General features: G+C 43.4%; 1 protein-coding gene across 2 annotated transcripts in view; it reads left to right on the top strand.

The window, feature by feature from the left end:
• Window positions 1–25,032, top strand: part of EPB41L4A (erythrocyte membrane protein band 4.1 like 4A) — a 370,057-nt gene that overhangs the window by 216,039 nt on the left and 128,986 nt on the right. For both annotated transcript variants that reach the window (XM_077290345.1, XM_077290336.1), the window contains one exon: window positions 10,035–10,132. In XM_077290345.1, coding sequence (XP_077146460.1) covers window positions 10,035–10,132 — 98 coding nt within the window. The remainder of the gene's footprint in view (window positions 1–10,034; window positions 10,133–25,032) is intronic.

Raw genomic sequence — 25,032 nt, 5'->3', positions numbered from 1 at the left:
GCCAGAAATCTTGATTGTTTGTTTCTGACCAAATACTTATTTTCCACCATAATATGCAAATAAAATGATAAAAAAACAGACAATGTGATTTTCTGGATTTTTTTTTCTCAGTTTGTCTCCCATAGTTGAGGTCTAACTATGATGTAAATTACAGACGCCTCTCATCTTTTTAAGTGGTGGAACTTGCACTATTGCTGACTGACTAAATACTTTTTTGCCCCACTGTATATACGGTATGTATGTTTATGTGCATGTATGTACAGTATATGTGTATGTCTGTGTGTACGGTATGTGTATACTTTGTGTATATAACTGTATATGTATGTACGGTACGAGTATGTATACCTGTATGCATGTACGGTATGTGTATCTATGTGTATGTACGGTATATGCGTGTATGTATGACGGTATGTGTATCTGTGTGTATGTACGGTATATGCATGCGTGTATGTATACTACATGTATGTATGACAGTATATATATGTGTATCTGTGTGTATGCAGGGTATATGTGAGTGTTTGCATATACAGTATATGTATGTGTATCTGTATGTCTGTACGGTATATTTATGTGTGTATGTACAGGGTGTGTATGTATGTACGGTATATGTATGTGTATCTGTATGTATGTACACTGCAGTATGTGTGTTTGCATATAAGGTATATGTATGTGTATCTATGTGTAACATATATATTTATTACTAACACACACTATATATATATATATATATATATATCCATCTCAGTGAAAAAATATAAATATATATATTTTTTAGAGGTGTGGGGCCCAAAATAGAACTTTTGAACTTTTGCTATGGGGGCCCTGTGATTGCTATGTATGCCCCTGCTTGCAGGGCAGTAATAATGTGGGCAATCTGACTTGTTTCTCGGAGCCCGAGGCTCCAGGGTGCCATTGCCAGATTGCCATCATAATAAGCAGTGTATCAGGCAGGAAGGGGGGCCCAGACACATTTCTTGAACAGGGGCAACAAGCTATTAGTGTCCGCCCCTGCCCCCAGCCAGTGGCGTGTCGCTAATAGCAGCACACCATGTAGCTGCTATGGGGCCCGTGAGTCAAAGGGGCTCGCCCGGTGCCAGTGAAGAAAGAGCAGTGGGTGACAGGAGGCAGGAGTCGGCTGCTACGCCTAAAGCCTGTGCCCGCTGCTAAAGAGAAATTCATAGTCACTGCTCCCCACGCCCATAGTCGCTCCCACCACTATGCACTGAAGCCGGTGCCGAGAGATGGGAGGGACTATAGGAATGGAGAGCAGTGAATATTCACTTCACTTTAATAGCGGTCACAGTAGCCGCAGCTGCAGGCTTCCTGCTGTTAGGCGATCACACGTGCCCGCTACTAAAGGGAATGAATATTCACTGCTCTCCACACCCATGAATACAATATATATCAGTACATGGTGGCCATAATGCTGTAGGACTGCATTATATTCTGTTGGGGACTGCATTATGTTCTATGGGGGGGGCTGCATTATATTCTATGGGGGGTTGCGTTATACTATATATCACTATTATATTCTATATGGGGACTGCATTATACTCTGGAGGACTATGGGAGTGTATTATACTCTATGGAGGACTATGGGGAGTGTATTATACTCTATGGAGGACTATGGGGAGTGCGTTATACTATATGGAGGATTAGAGGGAATATATTATACTATATGGAGGACTATGGGGAGTCTATTATACTTATATCTTATGGGGCCATAGCACTTGTGCAGCACTATATAGGGCAAATATCTCTATGGAGCATCTTATGGGGCCCTTATTACCCTTTATGCAGGATTATATGGGGCATATTTTAATATGGAGCATCTAATGGGGCCTATCAAACTTTATGGAGCATTATATGAGGCTCCTGATTCAATATGGATATTCAAAAACACTTAACCTACTGATGTCTCAATTAATTTTACTTTTATTGGTAACTATTTTTACTTTTGAAATTTACCGGTAGCTGCTGCATTTTCCACCCTAGGCTTATACTTGAGTCATTAACTTTTCCCAGTTTTTTGTGGCAAAATTAGGGGGGTCGGCTTATACTCGGGTCGGCTTATACTCGAGTATATACGGTAACTAGATTTGCGCTGCTAGTTTTTTTTTTTTATAAAACTCCGGGGTCAAGTGCCCGCCCCCCCTCCTCCCTCCCTCCTTCCCGCCCCCCCTCCAGCAGGGACTGTGGTGGGGGGGCGCCATTTTTCTGTTCGCCTCAGGCAGCAGAGAGGCTAGGTTCACCCCTGCCCCCCCCAAAAAAAAAAAAAGAAATTCATAAATAGCTGGTTTTTGGTCATACTGCCTCACAAAAATCGGAATAAGAAGCGATCAAAAAATGTCACATGCCCGAAAATATTACCAATAAAAACATCAACCCGTCCCGCAAAAAAACAAGACCTCACATGACTCTGTGGCCCAAAATATAGCTCTCAAAATGTGGTAACGCAAAAAAATATTTTTTGCAATAAAAGCATCTTTTAGTGTGTGACAGCTGCCAATCATAAAAATCCGCTAAAAAACCTACTATAAAAGTAAATCAAACCCCCCCTTCATCACCCCCAAATTAGGGAAAAATAAAAAAATAAAAAAAAATGTATTTATTTCCATTTTCCCATTAGGGCTAGGGTTAGGGTTGGGGCTAGGGTTAGTGTTGTGAATTTACCTTTTGGCTCCCTCTAGTGGCTACTAGTGATTTGACTCTGGGTATGTCATTCATCCCTTGTATGCTCACCTGGGTCGTTAGGTCAGGGGTGTTGCTATATAAGCTCCCTGGACCTTCAGTTCAATGCCTGGCAACGTTGATATCAGAGCTAATCTGTAGTGCTCTTGTCTACTGATCCTGGTTCCTGCTTGATTAAGCTAAGTCTGCTTCCTTGCTTTTTGCTATTTGTTTTGGTTTGCATTTTTGTCCAGCTTGTATATAATCTGTTTCCTGACCTTGCTGGAAGCTCTAGGGTGGCTGGTGTTCTCCCCCCGGGCCGTTAGACGGTTCGGGGGTTCTTGAATCTCCAGCGTGGATTTTGATAGGGTTTTTGTTGACCATATAAGTTATCTTACTACATTCTGCTATTAGTAAGTGGGCCTCTCTTTGCTAAAACCTAGTTCATCTCTGTGTTTGTCATTTCCTCTTACTTCACCGTACCGTTATTATTTGTGGGGGGCTACTATCCTACTTTTGGGGTCTATTCTCTGGAGGCAAGAGAGGTCTTTGTTTTCCTCTTCTAGGGGTAGTTAGTCCTCCGGCTGGCGCGAGACATCTAGCGACCAACGTAGGCATGTTCCCCGGCTACTGCTAGTGTTGGCGTTAGGAGTAGATATATGGTCAACCCAGTTACCACTGCCCTATGAGCTGGATTTTTGTACGTCGCAGACTTACTTGTTTCTCTGAGACCCTCACCATTGGTAAATTCACAACAGTACCCCCCCCCCCTTAGTGAGGGGTCACCGAACCCTCACCAAGACCACCAGGGCGATCAGGATGAGCGGCGTGAAAGGCACGAACTAAATCGGCCGCATGCACATCAGAGGCGACCACCCAGGAATTATCCGTCCTTCTTCTTCCCCTCTTGGTGCGGGATTCTTTTTTGTGGCCAAAAAGGACGGATCTTTGAGGCCTTGTATTGACTATCGGCTTTTAAATAAGATCACTGTCAAATTTCAGTATCCTTTGCCGCTGTTGTCAGATTTGTTTGCCCGGATTAAAGGTGCCAAGTGGTTCACCAAGATAGACCTTCGTGGTGCGTACAACCTTGTGCGCATTAGGCAGGGCGATGAATGGAAAACCGCATTCAATACGCCCGAAGGTCATTTTGAGTACTTGGTGATGCCATTCGGTCTCTCTAATGCACCTTCAGTTTTTCAGTCCTTCATGCATGACATTTTCTGGAAGTATCTGGATAAATTTTTGATTGTTTATCTGGATGATATTCTGTTTTTTTCTGATGATTGGGACTCGCATGTGGAGCAGGTCAGGATGGTTTTTGAGATTCTGCGTGAAAATTCTTTGTTTGTAAAAGGCTCAAAGTGTCTCTTTGGTGTACAGAAGGTTCCCTTTTTGGGGTTCATTTTTTCCCCTTCTGCTGTGGAGATGGATCCAGTCAAGGTCCGAGCTATTCATGATTGGACTCAACCCTCGTCAGTTAAGAGTCTTCAGAAGTTCTTGGGTTTTGCTAACTTCTACCGTCGTTTTATCGCAAATTTCTCTAGCGTTGTTAAACCGCTGACGGATATGACCAAGAAAGGCTCTGATGTAGCTAACTGGGCTCCTGCTGCCGTGGAGGCTTTCCAGGAGTTAAAACGCCGGTTTACTTCGGCGCCTGTTTTGTGCCAGCCTGACATCTCACTTCCCTTTCAGGTTGAGGTGGATGCTTCGGAGATTGGGGCAGGGGCCGTTTTGTCGCAGAGAGGCCCTGGTTGCTCTACTATGAGACCTTGTGCCTTTTTCTCTAGGAAGTTTTCGCCGGCAGAGCGAAATTATGATGTGGGCAATCGGGAGTTGTTGGCCATGAAGTGGGCATTTGAGGAGTGGCGTCATTGGCTCGAGGGTGCTAAGCATCGTGTGGTGGTCTTGACTGATCACAAAAATCTGATGTATCTCGAGTCTGCTAAACGCCTGAATCCTAGACAGGCCCGCTGGTCATTGTTTTTCTCCCGTTTTGACTTTGTGGTCTCGTATTTACCAGGTTCTAAGAATGTGAAGGCCGATGCTCTGTCTAGGAGCTTTGTGCCTGATGCTCCTGGAGTCGCTGAACCTGTGGGTATTCTTAAGGAAGGAGTTATCGTGTCTGCTATTTCTCCAGATCTGCGACGTGTGTTGCAGAGATTTCAGGCTGGTAGGCCTGACTCTTGTCCACCTGACAGATTGTTTGTGCCTGCTAGATGGACCAGCAGAGTCATTTCCGAGGTTCATTCCTCGGTGTTGGCAGGGCACCCGGGAATTTTTGGCACCAGAGATCTGGTGGCCAGGTCCTTTTGGTGGCCTTCCTTGTCAAGGGATGTGCGGTCATTTGTACAGTCCTGTGGTACTTGTGCTCGAGCTAAGCCTTGCTGCTCTCGTGCCAGCGGGTTGCTCTTGCCCTTGCCTGTCCCGAAGAGACCTTGGACACACATCGCTATGGATTTCATTTCTGATCTTCCGGTGTCTCAGGGCATGTCTGTCATCTGGGTGATATGTGATCGTTTCTCCAAGATGGTCCATTTGGTTCCTTTGCCTAAGCTGCCCTCCTCTTCTGATCTGGTTCCTGTGTTCTTCCAGAACGTGGTTCATTTGCACGGCATTCCTGAGAATATTGTGTCGGACAGAGGATCCCAGTTTGTTTCCAGGTTCTGGCGATCCTTTTGTGGTAGGATGGGCATTGAGTTGTCGTTTTCATCCGCTTTCCATCCCCAGACTAACGGACAAACGGAGCGAACTAATCAGACTCTGGAGGCTTATTTGAGGTGTTTTGTCTCTTCTGATCAGGATGATTGGGTGACCTTCTTGCCGTTGGCTGAATTTGCCCTTAATAATCGGGCTAGTTCCGCCACCTTGGTTTCGCCATTTTTCTGCAACTCTGGTTTCCATCCTCGTTTTTCCTCGGGACATGTGGAGCCTTCTGACTGTCCTGGGGTGGATTCCGTGGTGGATAGGTTGCAGCGGATCTGGGGGCATGTGGTGGACAACTTGAAGTTGTCACAGGAGAAGGCTCAGCGTTTTGCCAACCGCCGCCGCGGTGTGGGTCCCCGACTACGCGTTGGGGATTTGGTATGGCTGTCTTCTCGATTTGTTCCTATGAAGGTCTCCTCTCCCAAATTTAAACCTCGCTTCATTGGTCCTTACAAGATATTGGAAATCATTAATCCTGTATCCTTTCGCCTGGATCTTCCGGTGTCTTTTGCCATCCACAACGTATTTCATAGGTCCTTGTTGCGGCGGTACATTGTGCCTGTGGTTCCTTCTGCTGAGCCTCCTGCTCCGGTGTTGGTTGAGGGCGAGTTGGAGTACGTGGTGGAGAAGATCTTAGATTCTCGTCTCTCCAGGCGGAGGCTTCAGTACCTGGTCAAGTGGAAGGGCTATGGTCAGGAGGATAATTCCTGGGTGGTCGCCTCTGATGTGCATGCGGCCGATTTAGTTTGTGCCTTTCACGCCGCTCATCCTGATCGCCCCGGTGGTCTTGGTGAGGGTTCGGTGACCCCTCACTAAGGGGGGGGTACTGTTGTGAATTTACCTTTTGGCTCCCTCTAGTGGCTACTAGTGATTTGACTCTGGGTATGTCATTCATCCCTTGTATGCTCACCTGGGTCGTTAGGTCAGGGGTGTTGCTATATAAGCTCCCTGGACCTTCAGTTCAATGCCTGGCAACGTTGATATCAGAGCTAATCTGTAGTGCTCTTGTCTACTGATCCTGGTTCCTGCTTGATTAAGCTAAGTCTGCTTCCTTGCTTTTTGCTATTTGTTTTGGTTTGCATTTTTGTCCAGCTTGTATATAATCTGTTTCCTGACCTTGCTGGAAGCTCTAGGGTGGCTGGTGTTCTCCCCCCGGGCCGTTAGACGGTTCGGGGGTTCTTGAATCTCCAGCGTGGATTTTGATAGGGTTTTCGTTGACCATATAAGTTATCTTACTACATTCTGCTATTAGTAAGTGGGCCTCTCTTTGCTAAAACCTAGTTCATCTCTGTGTTTGTCATTTCCTCTTACTTCACCGTTATTATTTGTGGGGGGCTACTATCCTACTTTTGGGGTCTATTCTCTGGAGGCAAGAGAGGTCTTTGTTTTCCTCTTCTAGGGGTAGTTAGTCCTCCGGCTGGCGCGAGACATCTAGCGACCAACGTAGGCATGTTCCCCGGCTACTGCTAGTGTTGGCGTTAGGAGTAGATATATGGTCAACCCAGTTACCACTGCCCTATGAGCTGGATTTTTGTACGTCGCAGACTTACTTGTTTCTCTGAGACCCTCGCCATTGGGGTCATAACAGGTTAGGGTTGGGGCTAGGGTTAGGATTACATTTACGGTTTGGATTAGGGTTAGGGGTGTGTCAGGGTTAGGGGTGTGGTTAGGGTTATGGTTGGGATTAGAGTTAGGGGTGTGTCAGGGTTAGTGGTGTGGTTAGGGTTATGGTTGGGATTAGGGTTAGGGGTATGTTGAGTTAGGGGTGTGGTTAGGGTTGGGGTTAGGGGTATGGTTGGGATTAGGGGTGTGTTTGTGTTAGGGTTTCAGTTAGAATTGGGGGATTCCACTGTTTAGGCACATCAGGGCTCTCCAAACGCGACATGGCATCCGATCTCAATTCCAGCCAATTCTGCGTTGAAAAAATAAAACAGTGCTCCTTCCCTTCCGAGCTCTCCTGTGTGCCCAAACAGGGGTTTACCCCTACATATGTGGTATCAGCGTACTCAGGACAAATTGGACAACAACTTCTAGGGTCCAATTTCTCTTGTTACCCTTGGGAAAATAAAAATTATAAAAATTTGGGGGGCTAAAAAACCATTTTTGTGGGAAAAAAATGTTTTTTTCATTTTCACGGGTCTGCATTATAAACTGTAGTGAAATACTTGGGTTCAACGCTCTTTGGGGGGGGGTCTATGTTCCAATATGGGGTCACTTTTTTGGGGGTTTCTACTGTTTAGGTACATCAGGACCTCTGCAAATGCAACGTGACACCTGCAGACCAATCCATCTGTCTGCATTCCAAATGGCACTCCTTCCCTTCTGAGCTCTGCCGTGCGCCCAAACGATGGTTCCCTCCCACATATGGGGTATCAGCGTACTCAGGACAAATTGCACATCAACTTTTGGGGTCCAATTTCTCCCTTGGGAAAATACAAAACTGGGGACTAAAAAATAATTTTTGTGGAAAAAAAAAAAAAGAATTTTTATTTTCACGGCTCTGCGTTATAAACTGTAGTGAAACACTTGGGGGTTCAGAGAACTCAAAACACATCTAGATAAGATCCTTAGGGGGTCTACTTTCCAAAATGGTGTCACTTGTGGGGGGTTCAATGTTTAGGCACATCAGGGGCTCCCCAATGCAACATGGCGTCCTATCTCAATTCCAGCCAACTTTGCATTGAAAAGTCAAATGGCGCTCCTTCCCTTCTGAGCTCTGCCATGCACCCAAACAGTGGTTTACCCCCACATATGGGGTAGCAGCGTACTCAGGACAAATTGCACAACAACGTTTGGGGTGCAATTTCTTCTGGTATCATTTTTGGCATTTTTGTGAAAAAATATTATTTTTTATTTTTACGGCTCTACATTTTAAACTTCTGTGAAGCACTTGGTGGGTCAAAGTGCTCACCACACATCTAGATAAGTTCCTTAGGGGGTCTACTTTCCAAAATGGTGTCACTTGTGGGGGGTTTCAATGATTAGGCACATCAGGGGCTCTCCAAACGCAACATGGCGTCCCATCTCAATTCCAACCAATTTTGCATTGAAAAGTCAAATGGCGCTCCTTCCCTTCCGAGCTCTGCCATGCGCCCAAACAGTGGTTTACCCCCACATATGGGGTATCGGGGTACTCAGGACACATTGTACAACAACTTTTGGGGTCCATTTTCTCTTGTTACCCTTGGTAAAATAAAACAAATTGGCGCTGAAGTAAATTTTGTGTGAAAAAAAATTAAATGTTCATTTTGTTTTAAACATTCCAAAAATTCCTGTGAAACACCTGAAGGGTTAATAAACTTCTTGAATGTGGTTTTGAGCACCTTGAGGGTTGAAGTATTTAGAATGGTGTTATTTTCTATCATATAGACCCCTCAAAATGACTTTAAATGTGATGTGGTCCCTAAACAAAAATGGTGTTGTAAAAATAAGAAATTGCTGGTCAACTTTTAACCCTCATCACTCTCTGATGTAAAGTAGACATGTGGGAAATGTTACTTATTAAGTATTTTGTGTGACATAGCTCTGTGATTTAAGGGTATAAAAATTCAAAGTTGGAAAATTGCGAAATTTTCAAAATTTTCGCCAAATTTCCATTTCTTTCACAAATACATGCAGGTAATATCAAAGAAATTTTACCACTATCATGAAGTACAATATGTCTCGAGAAAACAAGTCAGAATCATCGGGATCCGTTAAAGTGTTCCAGAGTTATAACCTCATAAAGGGACAGTGGTCAGAATTGTAAAAATTGGCCCAGTTATTAATGTGCAAACCACCCTCGGGGCTTAAGGGGTTAAACTTCAGACCTATATCTCCTGTGCCTGGTCCAACTCTGCCCCCAGCACTGATTAGCAGCTTACTGTCACTATACATTGTACCTACAGAGCCTGGTTTGGGCGGAGTTAGCTTTCTCAGCTCTGCTACATCTAAAAACTCCGATTACTGAGTGCAGGAGTTCTGACAGAATCTGCTACATCGCTGAAATCAGGCTCTCTTTTCCTACATTATACTGCTCTCAGACAAGGTAGCAAAAATCTGGTGACAGATTCCCTCTAATACCAGGTGTTTCAATTATCATGGTATAATTTATATTTCCTAACATATAGCTAGACTGCTTTTTATAATGCACCTTGCAGAAAGCCTTCGCCTTTACCTCTATCCCATGTTCTCCTTCCTTTTAATGGTGTATGGTCCGTCAATTTAATGTTTGACATATCTTTGGAATTGTTGCTTAGTGACTGCTATCAAATAACGTGGCTGGCAGATTAATTTGTATGACCATTATATAATTGTTTATGTTTTTGTTTCATTCTTGTGTTTATTTCTGACACTAATACTTACAGTGTAACCGTCATTTTAATTTTTATTTCATGAATCAATAGCACCCATGAAAATAAGCAACTTTGTAATATATCTTATCAGAAATCTGCTTCTTTCTCTACCAAAATTGATCAGTCATTATCAAAATTCTCAATTCCAAGGTAAAATCTGTATCTGAGAATGAAGCAGATTTCTCTAAGATATATTACAAATTTCTTATTTCCATGTTAATTTTTATTTCAGAAATCAATACCGTAGTTAAAACGAAAGTTACTCTTTAAGACCATAAATATGGATGCTGATCTGTTATACATTTGTATTTTTTGTTGCTTTAGGTATCAGTTCTTTTTGCAAGTGAAACAGGATGTTTTGCAAGGTCGATTGCCTTGTCCTTTTAACATTGCTGCTCAGCTTGGGGCCTATGCTATACAATGTAAGTATGAAAATGAAATTGGTTGCTGGGTACAGAAATATTTAACTGCTTTGTAGAGGACCTTTACCCAGTTTGATCATATTAAACTGTCCACAGCATAGAATAGCCGCTGAAGGGCTGAATAAAATGTCTTTTTCATGTTATTTTTGAATTGATTTTGATGGATTAAAGTCATTTTCAACCTATGTAACGATCTGTTTTGCAGAGACATTCACTTGTAAAGTTTAAATTGTAATTTTCAATAAGGCTACTTTCACACTAGCGTTAACTGCAATCCGCCACAATGCGTCATTTTGCCGAAAAAACGCATCCTGCAAAAGTGCTTGCAGGATGCGTTTTTTTCCCATAGACTTACATTAAGCGACGTATTGCGACGGATTGACACACGTCGCAACCATCATGCGACGGTTGTGCCGTGTTGTGGCGGACCGTCGGGACCAAAAAACGCTACATGTAACGTTTTTTGCTCACGACGGTCCGCTTTTTCCGACCGCGCATGCGCGGCCGGAAGTCCGCCCCCACCTCCCCGCACTTCCCCGCACCTCACAATGGGGCAGCAGATGCGCTGGAAAAATGCATCCGCTGCCCCCGTTGTGCGGCGGAGACAACGCTAGCGTCGGGAACCTCGGCCCGACGCACCGCGACGGGCCGAGCCCGACGCTAGTGTGAAAGTAGCCTAAGACAAAGTATACGTTAGCAGAGATTCTTGTCTGGAACATTTACATTTTCCCCTGCATGACGTTCGCCAATCATAAGCAGAAGGGTTTGGCTGGGGAAAGAAACAAGACTCCTCCAAAGAAAGTCAGAACAGCTTTCTGTGTGCGATATGTAATGGCACACAGCTCTGCTCTCCTCACTGATCTCACTGCTGGCATATACTGTGATTACAAGCTGTGTGTCACTACAAGCACTTCTTACAGCTCTCCTTGCATAGCACTGTCAGCACTACTCTACTCAGTTCCCCCCATACTGACTGCCATGGGAAGGGAGCTACAAGAAGTGTAGCCAACTGCTTATCTGTCATGCAGGTAAAAAGTTTCATACGTTTTTAAGTCCATCAAGTTTAACCACTAGGGTAACATGTTGATCCCCAGGAAGGCAAAATTCCCTTGAGGTAGTTGCTGATTGACCCATATTAGGGGGTTAAGTCCTGATTTCACATATATCTATTAGACTAGCTCCCATCACGCAATTTAGTACCTATAGTTGTGGCAGAGAGTTCCATAATGTCACTGCTCTTACAGCAAAGAATCTACATCTGTGATTATGATGATGACTATTTAAACAGTCTTTTCTTTAGGCCGGATTCACACGTCCTGATATTTCCGGTATCGGAAAAAACGGTACCGGCGATGACGGTGTCTGTGTGTGTAATACTTGTGGCACACGTGTGGCTACCGTGTGCTACCTGTGTGCCACACCAGTACCACACAGACAGGCACCAGGGAAAAAGCGCTACAGTAAGCTCTGTTCCCCGGCGCAGTGTGCTGAAGACTGCTCTCATCATTCACTATTACGCTCATCAGCCTACACCTGCTGCAGCTAATAAAAGTGACAGCAGGTGTAGGCTGATGGGAGTAATCGTCCCATCAGTCGCCGCCTGCTGTCATTGTTATCACTTGGAAACAACGATCGCCGGCAGAGCAGGGCTGAAAGATGAGAGCCGTCTTCAGCACTCGGTGCTAGGGAACAGCACTTACTGTACTGCTTCTTTCCTTGCGCCGGTGCATGTCACATACAGTACAGACCAAAAGTTTGGACACGCCTTCTCATTTAAAGATTTTTCTGTATTTTCATGACCATGAAAATTGTACATTCACACTGAAGGCATCAAAACTATCAATTAACACATGTGGAATTATATACTTAACAAAAAAGTGTGAAAGAACTGAAATTATGTCTTATATTCTAGGTTCTTCAAAGTAGCCACCTTTTGCTTTGATGACTGCTTTGCACACTCTTGGCATTCTCTTGATGAGCTTCAAGAGGTAGTCACCGGGAATGGTCTTCCAACAATGTTGAAGGAGTTCCCAGAGATGCTTAGCACTTGTTGGCCCTTTTGCCTTCACTCTGCGGTCCAGCTCACCCCAAACCATCTCAATTGGGTTCAGATCTGGTGACTGTGGAGGCCAGGCCATCTGGCGTAGCACCCCATCATTCTCTTTCTTAGTCAAATAGCCCTTACACAGCCTAGAGGTGTGTTTGGGGTCATTGTCCTGTTGAAAAATAAATGATGGTCCAACTAAACGCAAACCGGATGGAATAGCATGCCGCTGCAAGATGTTGTGGTAGCCATGCTGGTTCAGTAACCTTTAATTTTGAATAAATCCCCAACAGTGTCACCAGCAAAGCACCCCCACACCATCACACCTCCTCCTCCATGCTTCATGGTGGGAACCAGGCATGTAGAGTCCATCCGTTCACCTTTTCTGCGTCGCACAAAGACACGGTGGTTGGAACCAAAGATCTCAAATTTGGACTCATCAGACCAAACACAGATTTCCACTGGTCTAATGTCCATTCCTTGTGTTCTTTAGCCCAAACAAGTGTCTTCTGCTTGTTGCCTGTCCTTAGCAGTGGTTTCCTAGCAGCTATTTTACCATGAAGGCCTGCTGCACAAAGTCTCCTCTTAACAGTTGTTGTAGAGATGTGTCTGCTGCTAGAACTCCTGTGTGGCATTGATCTGGTCTCTAATCTGAGCTGCTGTTAACCTGCGATTTCTGAGGCTGGTGACTCGGATAAACTTATCCTCAGATACAGAGGTGACTCTTGGTCTTCAAATCATAAACAAAAATTGATATATGAAGGAATTAAATTAAACTTTGTGAACATGAACTCCTCTAAAACTAAATTTGATTTAAATATTTAAAAAATCACCTACCCAGTGTAGACAAAAACAGGTTAGATACCATGGATAAATGACCAAAAAATTTGCCTACAACTCTCTGCAATAGGCCTAACTGATAGCCTACCTACCTGTGGAGGTTGGCACCCTAAAGAGTGATCTGGTGCCCCCACTCACCATAGTCTATCCCTATCTTCCCTACCACAGCCCTTGCAATAAGGTTGGAAAACAATATATAAAAAAGAATAGAGATGAAGAGAGTCTTTTAGATATAGTTCAGCAGGGATATCGTATAGCAAAATAAAAGATCCAGCAACAAAAAATATCCGTAATCAACCGTTGATAATACTTCCAACAATAAAGACACATACACTTTCCACAATACTAGTACATATGATATAAATTTCCACAATAGCAGTCCATATCATATGAATGCCCTTCTCGGTCTTGATACCATTACATCTGGGGGCATCCCAAAATGATCTGCTGAAAAAACGCCGCAATTACAGATATCACAGTGGAAAGAGATAAATACTAGATAAAGCTGGGAGTAAACTTATCTGATCCAGATATACCCCGACGCGTTTCCCCGCAATCTGCGGTTCATCAGGAGGTAAACCGATGCCATAGATGCTGACCGGGACCGGATGAAAAAGATATAAAAAAGACCCGGTCTTCCTTTCCTGGGGCGGTCCTCATGTTAGCCAGTTTCTTTGTAGCGCTTGATGTTTTTTGCCACTGCACTTGGGGACACTTTCAAAGTTTTCCCAATTTTTCTGACTGACTGACCTTCATTTCTTAAAGTAATGATGGCCACTCGTTTTTCTTAGCTGCTTTTTACTTGCCGTAATACAAATTCTAACAGTCTGTTCAGTAGGACTATCAGCTGTGTATCCACCAGACTTCTGCACAACACAACTGATGGTCCCAACACCATATATAAGGCAAGAAATCCCACTTATTAAGGCCACGTTCACACTTTGCGGTGTGCTCTGCGGGTTTATCCCGCAGCGGAATTGATAAATCTGCAGGGCAAAACCGCTGTGGTTATCCCTGCAGATTTATCGCGGTTTGTTCCGCGGTTTCCGTTGCGGGATTACTCCTATACTATTGATGCTGCATATGCAGCAATATGCAGCATCAATAGTAATGATAAAAATAATAAAAATGGTTTATACTCACCCTCTGATGTCCGGATCTCCTCGGCGCTGCACTCGGCGGTCCGATTCCAAAGATGCTGTGCCGAGAAGGACCTTCGTGACGTCACGGTCATGTGACCGCGACGTCACCACAGGTCCTGCTCGCACAGCAAGTGAGACCGGCCGGCCGCGTGCAGCGCTGAGAGGTGAGTATAGCATCATTTTTTATTTTAATTCTTTTTTTTTTACACTATTCATGCTTCCCAGGGCCTGGAGGAGAGTCTCCTCTCCTCCACCCCGGGTAGCAACCGCGCATTATCCGCTTACTTCCCGCAACGTGGGCACAGCCCCATGCGGGAAGTTAGCGGATCAATGCATTTCTATGGGTGCAGAATCGCAGCGATTCTGCACAAAGAAGTGACATGCTGCGGGTTTTAAACCGCTGCGTTTCTGCGCGGTTTTTCCCGCAGCATGTGCACTGCAGTTTGCGGTTTCCATAGGGTTTACATGTTAATGTAAACGCTATGGAAACTGCTGCGGACCCGCAGCATCAAAATCGCCGCGGATCCGTGGGAAAAACCGCAAAGTGTGAACATGGCCTAAACCTGACAGGGCACACCTGTGAAGTGAAAACCATTCCCTTTGACTACCTCTTGAAGCTCATCAAGAGAATGCCGAGAAAAGCAGTCATCAAAGCAAAAGGTGGCTACTTTGAAGAACCTAGAATGTAAGACATAATTTCAGTTCTTTCACACTTTTTTGTTAAGTATATAATTCCACATGTGTTAATTCATAGTTTTGATGCCTTCAGTGTGAATGTACAATTTTCATAGTCATGAAAATACAGAAAAATCTTTAAATTAGAAGGTGTGTCCAAACTTTTGGGCTGTACTGTAGATGACATGCCAGTGTGTCATGTGAGTGCACTTGTGCGGGTTGGTTTGTGGCCCATGGTGGCAGTAAACATCCGGACATGTCGGCGTGCTTTGCCCACGGACACACGGTCCGGTGAAACTCACTGACATGTGTACAGACCCATTCACCTGAATGTGTCTGGGTGTCCGTGTCTCTGGTACGTGTCGAAACTCACCACACGTACCGGAGACACGGACATGTGAAAGAGGCCTTAGACATAGCGGATGTCTGGTATTTTACTATTTATTGCAGTATTGTACATTTTACTTAATTGACCAAAGTGCATGACCTTATATTTGCCTACTTTAAACCTTCATTGCCATTTCCCTACCCAAGCTTACAGCTTACATAAATCCTTCTCCTATGTTAAACTATCTTCCTCTTTGTTGATTACCTTGCAGAGTTTAGTATGTGAAAATATTTAATTTTTATATTGTATGTCCTCTACAAAGGTAGTTTATAATAATAAATTAAAAAGATGAGGGCCCAATACTGACCCCAGGAAATTAGTGTAGTGTCCTAATATCTGCTTTCCTAAACAGCTCATTAAAGAATAAGTGAAAATGTATTATTTTGTGATCAATATTACCCAAGTGACTTCCCTGTTCAAGCAGCGTGAATCTGATGACATTTTGTCTTTAAATAAATGTCATCTCCTTGGTTGCTAATATATTCTCTTTTTTCCTTTTAAATACATTTATAAAATATGGAATATTAATTTAAAAAAATAAGATATTGCTTATGATTTTACTTTGTGAAAAATGTATTCAAGAATGTATATGTATATTTAGACACAATATACTCCCAGCTACATCTTCACATGTATACATGGGCACCAAAGGTAAAACGCCTGTGCAGTATATCAATGTGACAGCTGCCGTTCTAGGAAAAAATGTGTCTTTGTGACAATTGTTTGCATTTCTCTTTATTCTGAAAAAGCATAGGCACCTGCCAAGATAGGTGGAGGCATTCTCATAATTGTCCTGTCACCTGATGTATTATGCATGTATATAGAACCTTCCTGCAACATACACACATGTAATTATGGGGAAAAAAAACTATTAAAATTAAATTCTGTGAGAGTAGATCATTTATTTGGTACCCCACAAGTCAGTTTTCCTGGTAAGATTATCCTGTTACTGCTAAGAGAACTATTTAAAACTTGTGAATACCCCTTTGCAGAATAATTCAATCTCCAAGATCACATACCAATATGTAGTAGGTGTAATAATAATAATAGTATTCGAAAACACCTTCAATTAGCAATGTAGTATAGTTCTTCAGATCGCTGTGTCGCTTTTCTCTTGTACAGGCATTGCAGTAGCCTATGTATCCATGGTTAAAACCACTAAGAACTAACTTACTATATCAGTGGTCATAACCATGGATACCTAAGCTAGTGCAAATGAGGAAAGCGACATAGAGAATCTGAAGAACTATTCTACATTTCTAATTGGAGTTATTTGCTAATATTATTGTTATTACACCTACTACATATTGGGATAGGATCTTGGAGATGGGAATGCCCCTTTAACCACCTACCAAAGATTCAAAGGACGCCTCACAAATGTCCACATGCATGATATTGGGTTTAGTCCTTCCCTGTGATACTGTGTGGACAACAACATATCCTTTGTGACATAAGAGCGCTTTCTGTACTTTCCATTGATTCATTGCTAGGGAGAAGTAGTTAGGGAGAAGTAGGTACTTCCTTTCAGACTTATTTTAATATTGCTTCGTTATTAATTAGTGATGAGCGAATATACTCTTTACTCGACATTTCCCGAGCATGCTCAGGTGTCCTCCGAGTATTTGTAAGTGCTCGGAGATTTAGTTTTCATCGCCCAGCTGAATGATTTACAGCTACTAGACAGCATAACTACATGTGGGGGTTGCCTGGTTGTTAGGGAATCCCCACATGTAATCAAGCTGGCAAAGAGATGCTGCTGCAAGGAAAACTAAATCTCTGAGCACTTACAAATACTCGGAGGACACCCGAGCGTGCTCGGAAAATCTCGAGTAACGAGTATATTCGCTCATCACTATTATTTATACAAAATGTCAAATTTGGAATGATATACGAGTACATACATCATGCAGTTTCTCAATTGTTACTACTTATAGGCATACCTCCATACTTTTAAAGTCAGGAAAGAGGGACTCATAATGCGACGCACATAGTGCTTAAGGCTGGTTTCACACCTGCGTTTTGATCTGCAGCGTTTTTTTAAAAAAAGCATGTGGTGAAAAAACGCATGTAAACGCATGCAAACGCTGCGTTTTTTAGACGCATGCGTTTTTGCGTCAAAAAACAAAAAATGCGGCAAAACGCGGCGTTTTCCCGCGTTTACATGCGTTTTTTCCCGCGTTTGCGTTTTTGAAAAGCATGCTGAGAAGTGTGTGACAGCTGCCAATCATCAAAATCAACTAGAAAACACACTATTAATAGAATTAGCTAGGGTTAGGGTTAGGGTTAGGATCCCTAGGGTTAGGGTTAGGGGTAGCTTTTTATTAGAATGTCCTGGTCACCAGGTCACTGATAAGCCACCCCCCACCATCAAGGTGATAAAGGGATCCAAACCCTAACCCTACCCCTAACCCTAACCATAGGGATCCAAACCCTAACCCTAACCCTAACCCTTGGGATCCTGTTGTGAATTCTGCTCTTGGGCTCCCTCCGGTGGTTATAAGTGGTAGCGCTGCTGTCTTTGGATCACAGCATTCATCAGGTGTGTCCACTTATTGCAATTCTGACTGGGCTATTTAGTCTTGCTTGACCCTTTAGTTAGTGCCAGTTGTCCATTGTTTCCTGGAGGATTCACTTCCCTGCCTGGTCTCTCTTGCTTGCTGTTCATTTCAACAAAGATAAGTTCTGGCTTTGTTTTTTGCAGTCCACATGCTGTGGGCCTGATCGTTCAAGTTATTTTCCATGTTTTGTCTTGTCCAGCTTGGTCTGTATAAGGATTTGTTCAGCCAAGCTGGTATCTCTGGAGATGCACATATACCCTCCATGTATTTAGTTAGATGTGGAGATTTTGTATTTTCTGTGGTGGATATTTTCTAGTATTTTAATACTGACCGCATAGTACTCTGTCCTATCCTTTCTATTTAGCTAGAAGTGGCCTCCTTTGCTAAATTCTGATTTCAGTCTGCGTATGTTATTTCCCTCTCCTCTCACAGTCAATATTTGTGGGGGGCTGTCTATCCTTTGGGGATTTTCTCTGAGGCAAGATAGTTTTCCCTTTTCTATCTCTAGGGGTAATTAGTCCTCCGGCTGTGTTGAGATGTCTAGGGAGTGATAGGTACATTCCACGGCTACTTCTAGTTGCGGTGTTAAGTTCAGGGTCTGCGGTCAGTACAGGTACCACCTTCTCCAGAGTACGTTTCATGCTGCTCCTAGGCCACCAGATCATAACAGGATCCTAACCCTAACCCTAACCCTAGGATCCAAACCCTACCCCTACCCCTACCCCTAACCATAACCCTAGGGATCCTAACCCTAACTGTAACCCTAACCCTAAGGGTTAGGATCCTAACCCTAACCCTAAGGGTTAGGGTTAGGATCCCTAGGGTTAGGGTTAGGATCCCTAGGGTTACTAGGGATCCTAACCTTAGGGTTAGGGTTAGGTTTAGGGTTAGGATCCCTAGTAACCCTAGGGTTAGGGTTAGAGTTAGGGTTTTCTTGTTTTTTCTTGTGTTTTCTTGTGTTTTTCGGTAAAAACGCATGCGTTTTTAACGCAAGCAAACGCATGTGCTTAAAAACGCATGCATTGCATAGACAGCAATGCATTTTTTTGCTGCGAATAAACGCATGTGTTTTTTCGCGGCAAAAAAACGCCGCTAGAAATTACTACATGTTGCATTTCTGCAAATGAACGCACGCGTCAAAAAACGCATGCGTTGCCGAAAACGCGTCAAAACGCACGCTAAAAAACGCATGCGTTTTTAATGTTAAGTATAGGAAAAAAACGCATGCGTTTTTAATGTTAAGTATAGGAAAAAAAACGCATGCGTTTTTAATGTTAAGTATAGGAAAAAAAACGCATGCGTTTTTAGCGCTAAAACGCTGCAGATCAAAACGCAAGTGTGAAACCAGCCTTAGTGCACTAGGTTTTACTGCCACACAGTATGATGCCCACCGAGGTTCCACACAGTATGATGCCCACCGACACTGGCGGACACAGACCGAAGAAGGCCCCTGTGCAAGAACAATGTAGGGGCTCTTTCCAGCCCAAGAGCTCCTAAAAATGCAAAATTGCACCTGCTTTGGAGGTAGAAATGGGCCCCCTTAACTCTTGGGCCCCTGTGCGGCTGCCCATGTTGCATCAATGATATGTCCGCCCCTTCCCACCGAGGTTCCACACAGTATGATGCCCACCGAGGTTCCACACAGTATGATGTCCACAGAGGTCCCACGCCGTATGATGCCCACAGAGATCCCACACAGTATGATGCCCACAGAGGTCCCACGCAGTATGATGCCCACAGAGGTCCCACACAGTATGATTCCCACAGAGGTCCCACGCAGTATGATGCCCACAGAGGTCCCACGCAGTATGATGCACACAGAGGTCCCACGCAGTATGATGCCCACAGAGGTCCCACGCAGTATGATGCCCACAGAGGTCCCACGCAGTAGGATGCCCACAGAGGTCCCACGCAGTAGGATGCCCACAGAGGTCCCACGCAGTATGATGCCCACAGAGGTCCCACGCAGTATGATGCCCACAGAGGTCCCACACAGTATGATGCCCACAGAGGTCCCACGCAGTAGGATGCCCACAGAGATCCCATGCAGTAGGATGCCCACAGAGGTCCCACGCAGTAGGATGCCCACAGAGATCCCACGCAGTAGGATGCCCACAGAGGTCCCACGCAGTATGATGCCCACAGAGGTCCCACGCAGTATGATGCCCACAGTGGTCCCACACAGTATGATGCCCACAGAGGTCCCACACAGTATGATGCCCACAGAGGTTCCACACAGTATGATGTCCCCCCAGTACATTTCGTCCCATACAGTATGATGCCGAACAAGACATAGTATGATGTGTCTAAAAACCTCCACACACAGTATGAGGCCCCCCATGTTAAACTGCACACAGTATGACTCCCCTTTGCTCCCTCTCACTGTGATGACTATATTGTGTCTGGAACACTGTACTATGCCCTCGGCCCTCACACAGTGTGGTGATCTTACATCCCCCACACACAGTATAATGTTGCCACAGTGCATCCTCTCACAATATGTTACCCCCGAAGTACATAACTCCCCATGCAGTATGATGCACCCAACATACAGTATCATGTGTCCACAGTCCCCCACACATATGAGGCCCACGACTCACCTGCAGATGTCCTACAACCTCCCCACATTATGATTCCTGCATAGTGCTCTCTACACAGTATAATGCAGGCTGAGATTCATAACCTGGGAAGCTCCATGGGTATTAAAGGGAACCTGTCACCCCCAAAATCGATGATGAGGTAAGCTCACCATAATCAGGGGCTTATCTATAGCATTCTGTAATGCTGTAGATAAGCCCCCGATGTTACCTGAAAGAGGAGAAAAAGAGGTTAGATTATACTCACCCAGGGGTGGTCCCGCTGCGGTCCGGTCCGATGGGTGTCTCAGGTCTGGTACAGCACCTCCCATCTTCATTCCATGACGTCCTATTCTGGTCTTCACGCCGCGGCTCCTGCGCAGGCGTACTTTGTCTGCCCTGTTGAGGGCAGAGCAAAGTACTGCAGTGCGCAGACGCCGGGCCTCTCTGACCTTTCCGGCGCCTGCGATTTTGGGGGTGACAGGGTCCCTTTAATCCCTTCCCAGGTTATAAACATTGGCCCCCAATCCCTGGATTTCCCTCTCTGGCGCAGAAAAGGAGCCCAGGCCATTATTTTATTTTTTTTTAAATTAAACAAATATTGCGTTTAAGGCCGGGGTCACACTTATGAGGAATAAAGTCAGAATAATCACTGCACTCGTATGGTTTTCAAATGCATTAATTAAATTCGCCAAGTACCTCTTTTCACTGATTCAAATTTAATAAACTTTTTGATTAATGCATTTGAAAACCATACGAGTGCAGTGATTATTCTGACTTTATGACGTGTGGGATTGAATATCCCGTTCACTGGCATCGCGAACTGTATTGATTGAGTGCTAGCTTTCATTACCTTCCACACTTATGAGGAACTCGCACGAGTCTCGCACCTCAATACCTGACACTGATGCCGGCACTCGGGACCGGAGTGTGCAGCTGCATGTATGCTGAACACTCCGGTGAGAGTTTTTCGCAAGTGTGACCCCGGCCTAACGCAGATTTTGTGTGTGTGTATGTCTTTATTTAACTCTTTATGTACGGTACCATTTTATTATGTTTATTATTAAACATCGGGCTTGGTTTTATATATCTAGCTATCTATAGATATATCTAACTATCTATCCATCTATCTATAAATATATCTATCTATATTTCTATCTGTCTATCTATAGATCTATCTATCCATAGATCTATCTATATTTCTATTTATCGATAGATATATCGATTAGATACAGTTAAGTCCATATATATTTGGACAGAGACAACATTTTTCTAATTTTGGTTATAGACATTACCACAATGAATTGTAAGCAAAACAATTCAGATGCAGTTGAAGTTCAGACTTTCAGCTTTTTTTTAATCATATGGACTAAGGACAACCAGTGGGACAGGCTGTTGGAGGGCTTTGCACCCGAAGATAAGTTAAAGGGAACCTGTCACCTGAATTTGGCGGGACCAGTTTTGGGTCATATGGACGGGGTTTTCGGGTGTTTGATTCACCCTTTCCTTACCCGCTGGCTGCATGCTGGCCGCAATATTGGATTGAAGTTCATTCTCTGTCCTCCGGAGTACACGCCTGCGCAAAGCAATATTGCCTTACGCAGGTGTGTACTCCGAAGGACAGAGAATGAACTTCAATCCAATATTGCGGCCAGCATGCAGCCAGCGGGTAAGGAAAGGGTGAATCAAACACCCAAAACCCCCACCCATATGACCCAAAACTGGTCCCGCCAAATTCGGGTGACAGGTTCCCTTTAAGGATTTGTGCTGTTCCTTTTTTTTTTACTAATATAGATCTATCTATCTATCTATCTATCTATCTATCTATCTATCTATCTATCTATCTATCTATCTATCTATCATCTATGCATCTTTCATCTATGTACCGTATCTATCTATCTATTAATTATCTATCTGTAGATATATATATATCTATCTTTCTGTGTGTGTAAACATTATTCTTCAATGGAGTATGTAAATGAAGAGGTTGGACAAGAAATTACATCACAATTATTTTTTTTTTGTTAAATAATAGATCTTTATTTAGCTTACAAAAATGTATAAAAATCCACATGAAAATCTGCATAAAAAAACACATCAAATCTGCATGGATTTTTACCTGCGTTTTCTGCCAAGAGATGTAGAATCTGCGCATAAAATTCCACAGGAAAATCTGCAACGTGTGCACATATCCTTACAGGCTCATGTCACAAAATGTCATAAAAAACACAAAAAATATTAAGATTTGAGAGCCCTCAGTGGTTGATACCTTTTAATTGCCAACTGAAAAGATGGTAACAAATTGCAAGCTTTCCAGACTACTCAGGTCTCTTCATCAGGCATAGAATAACACAAAATCTGAAGAGTCACAAATAAATAAATAAATAAATATGCAGAAAAATGTGACTCTGGGCAATAATTATCATGTTGCATGTGGCATAAATCAAGCATCAGACCAGCAGGCAAATGTAGCAGTTTGCTTCTCCATAAGCTGGACCGCTTGCCTCTTGTGTGAACCATGAATTCTGCATTACACACAAATCCAGTGCCATTATTCAGTGATACAAGAAGGTGAAAGATGGTACAATTTTATTGTTTGCCTTATTCCCGAATTTAGTCCTGTAGGCAGGAATTAAAAAATGCAGTTGATATGTGGTAACCCAGATGAGCTTTATCAAGCCTAAAACCGCAGAATTATGGCACAATCTGTCCCCAAAATTGTCTTTCATGACTTGTACCATGTTTTTTATCTGTTATAGACACTTTCTGACTTTGCCTATCAACAAGAGGTGCTTAGCTGGAAATGTGGCTGGCATTCGTCAAAAGTGGATGAATCAATATGATAAACTGGCACTTTATAAGGCTGTTTGCAAAATCTAAAAGTTACAGAGAATTGATAAATATTTCCTATAGTCTTTGTAAAACTGTCGAGCGATGGACTCAACAGTGATGTGATCGACTGCCATAGAATTACACAATTCAGTTGCAATTATTCCTACAGAAGTTGATGAACCACAGTTATGTAAAAAGGAAAATCTTGTCAGAAAACTAAATTTTTTTTCCTGACATTTTTTTTTCTATTTTTATGATTTTTTTTTTAGTATTGATTTGAGCATTTTCAGTAGTCGTCATATTATCATTACAGTGTGTGTTGTGTATGGATTATACAGGATCTAGCAGTCACAATAGATGGACACAGCTCACATCCTCTGCCTCCCTGCACAGTCACTTCTGCACAGATCACATGCCTAGACACGTTTCCTTTTCACATTGTATATTTTGGTTGAAGGAGAGAATAATAATTGAGTGAGGCCGTGCCCGCTATACGGGTTCTGCCCAGGAGTCTTCATATCACATAACTGACCACCGATCGTGAACTGGGAGGATTCACATGTCTGCAGTCACTCTGCATTTCATTTTAGACCGGACCAGTTAATTAATTTAGTTAGTTAATTGCAATCTTGCTCATTTTCCTGCTGTCTATCTAAATACCGACTTCATAACATGAGACTAAACCTTTAAGCATTTCTTGCTTGCTGTACCCACTAGTGCCACCTCTGTCTTCTAGCCCTTTTTGTTTATAGTCCTGCAGCAATGATGGCCCGACAAACACGTGACCACTGCAGCCAATTATGAGCTACAGTAGTCTTGTCTTCTCCTCCCGCATAACTGCTGGGGCTAGTGAGTGACTATAGTGGGTCTTGTGTGGTAGACATGAAGTCAGCGTTGAAGCCTTGTAAGGGGTAAAGCTGCACTGGGGTGACGAGGGCTTCAGTAGGCGAGTAAAACTCATTTTGTTGATTGCTTGGCTCCCAATTTTTACTCGGAATACACAACTTTTTAAGGGTTATTTTACATTTTCATATATATTTTTTATTGCTAAATGGAAAACCGTTCTACATTCCACTTGGTTCTTCCCAAATGTTATTGCTGATGGGGCCTTTTTAGTCCCACTTTTTAGGTTTCTATAAAATTTATAATACCCGGTCTAATCCATTCTTACACCATAATAGTGCTGCCGGATGGATGAAGGGAACTGAATGTGAGGAATGTCAATGGGGTTAGCACAGTCCTGCATCAGATAGCAAGTAATGACAGCTTTCTATAGGCTGAAGGAGATGAAAACACAGTTGGGTTGAAAGAGCCTGGATCCTAGAAGTGGCGACTTAAGAAGCCCGGCTCATACACAAATAGCCAGCTTTTTTTTTGAGTAGAGAAGGATTAAATGCTTTTCTTGTTTATCATTATTTTTGTGTCCGTTCCTCCGAAAAGCTCATTTGGCTTTCTGTCGAGAAGAAGGCCCCTTCAGGAGAAGCTTCAGTGTGACGGAAAATTTCTCTTTCTTTCCAACGCCGTGAAGGCTTCGATATAATAATGTTTCGCCTTTAACTCCCTTGAATTGAAAAAGCTTTTCTTCCAATAAATAGAACTTTGAAGTTGAGTTTTTATCGCTCACAAACAACCTTCAAGGCCCTTCCCGCCAAACTTATGCTAAAATGTCAATCCTCAAAATAGAGCAAACCTAGCCCGAGATAGAAAAATACACACAGCACCTTCTGCTAATATATATATTTTTATTAATGTCCCTCCAGAAAGTCATGATAAGCTTCGCTATTGTACGTTCTAGCAAGCTAACATTTACAAATGCATTAAAAATGCTTAGCTCTATCTTTTTCT

Source organism: Ranitomeya variabilis, chromosome 1 (genome assembly GCF_051348905.1).
Source record: "Ranitomeya variabilis isolate aRanVar5 chromosome 1, aRanVar5.hap1, whole genome shotgun sequence".
Lineage (NCBI taxonomy): Eukaryota > Metazoa > Chordata > Amphibia > Anura > Dendrobatidae > Ranitomeya > Ranitomeya variabilis.
This window is presented reverse-complemented; position numbering and strand designations above follow the sequence as displayed.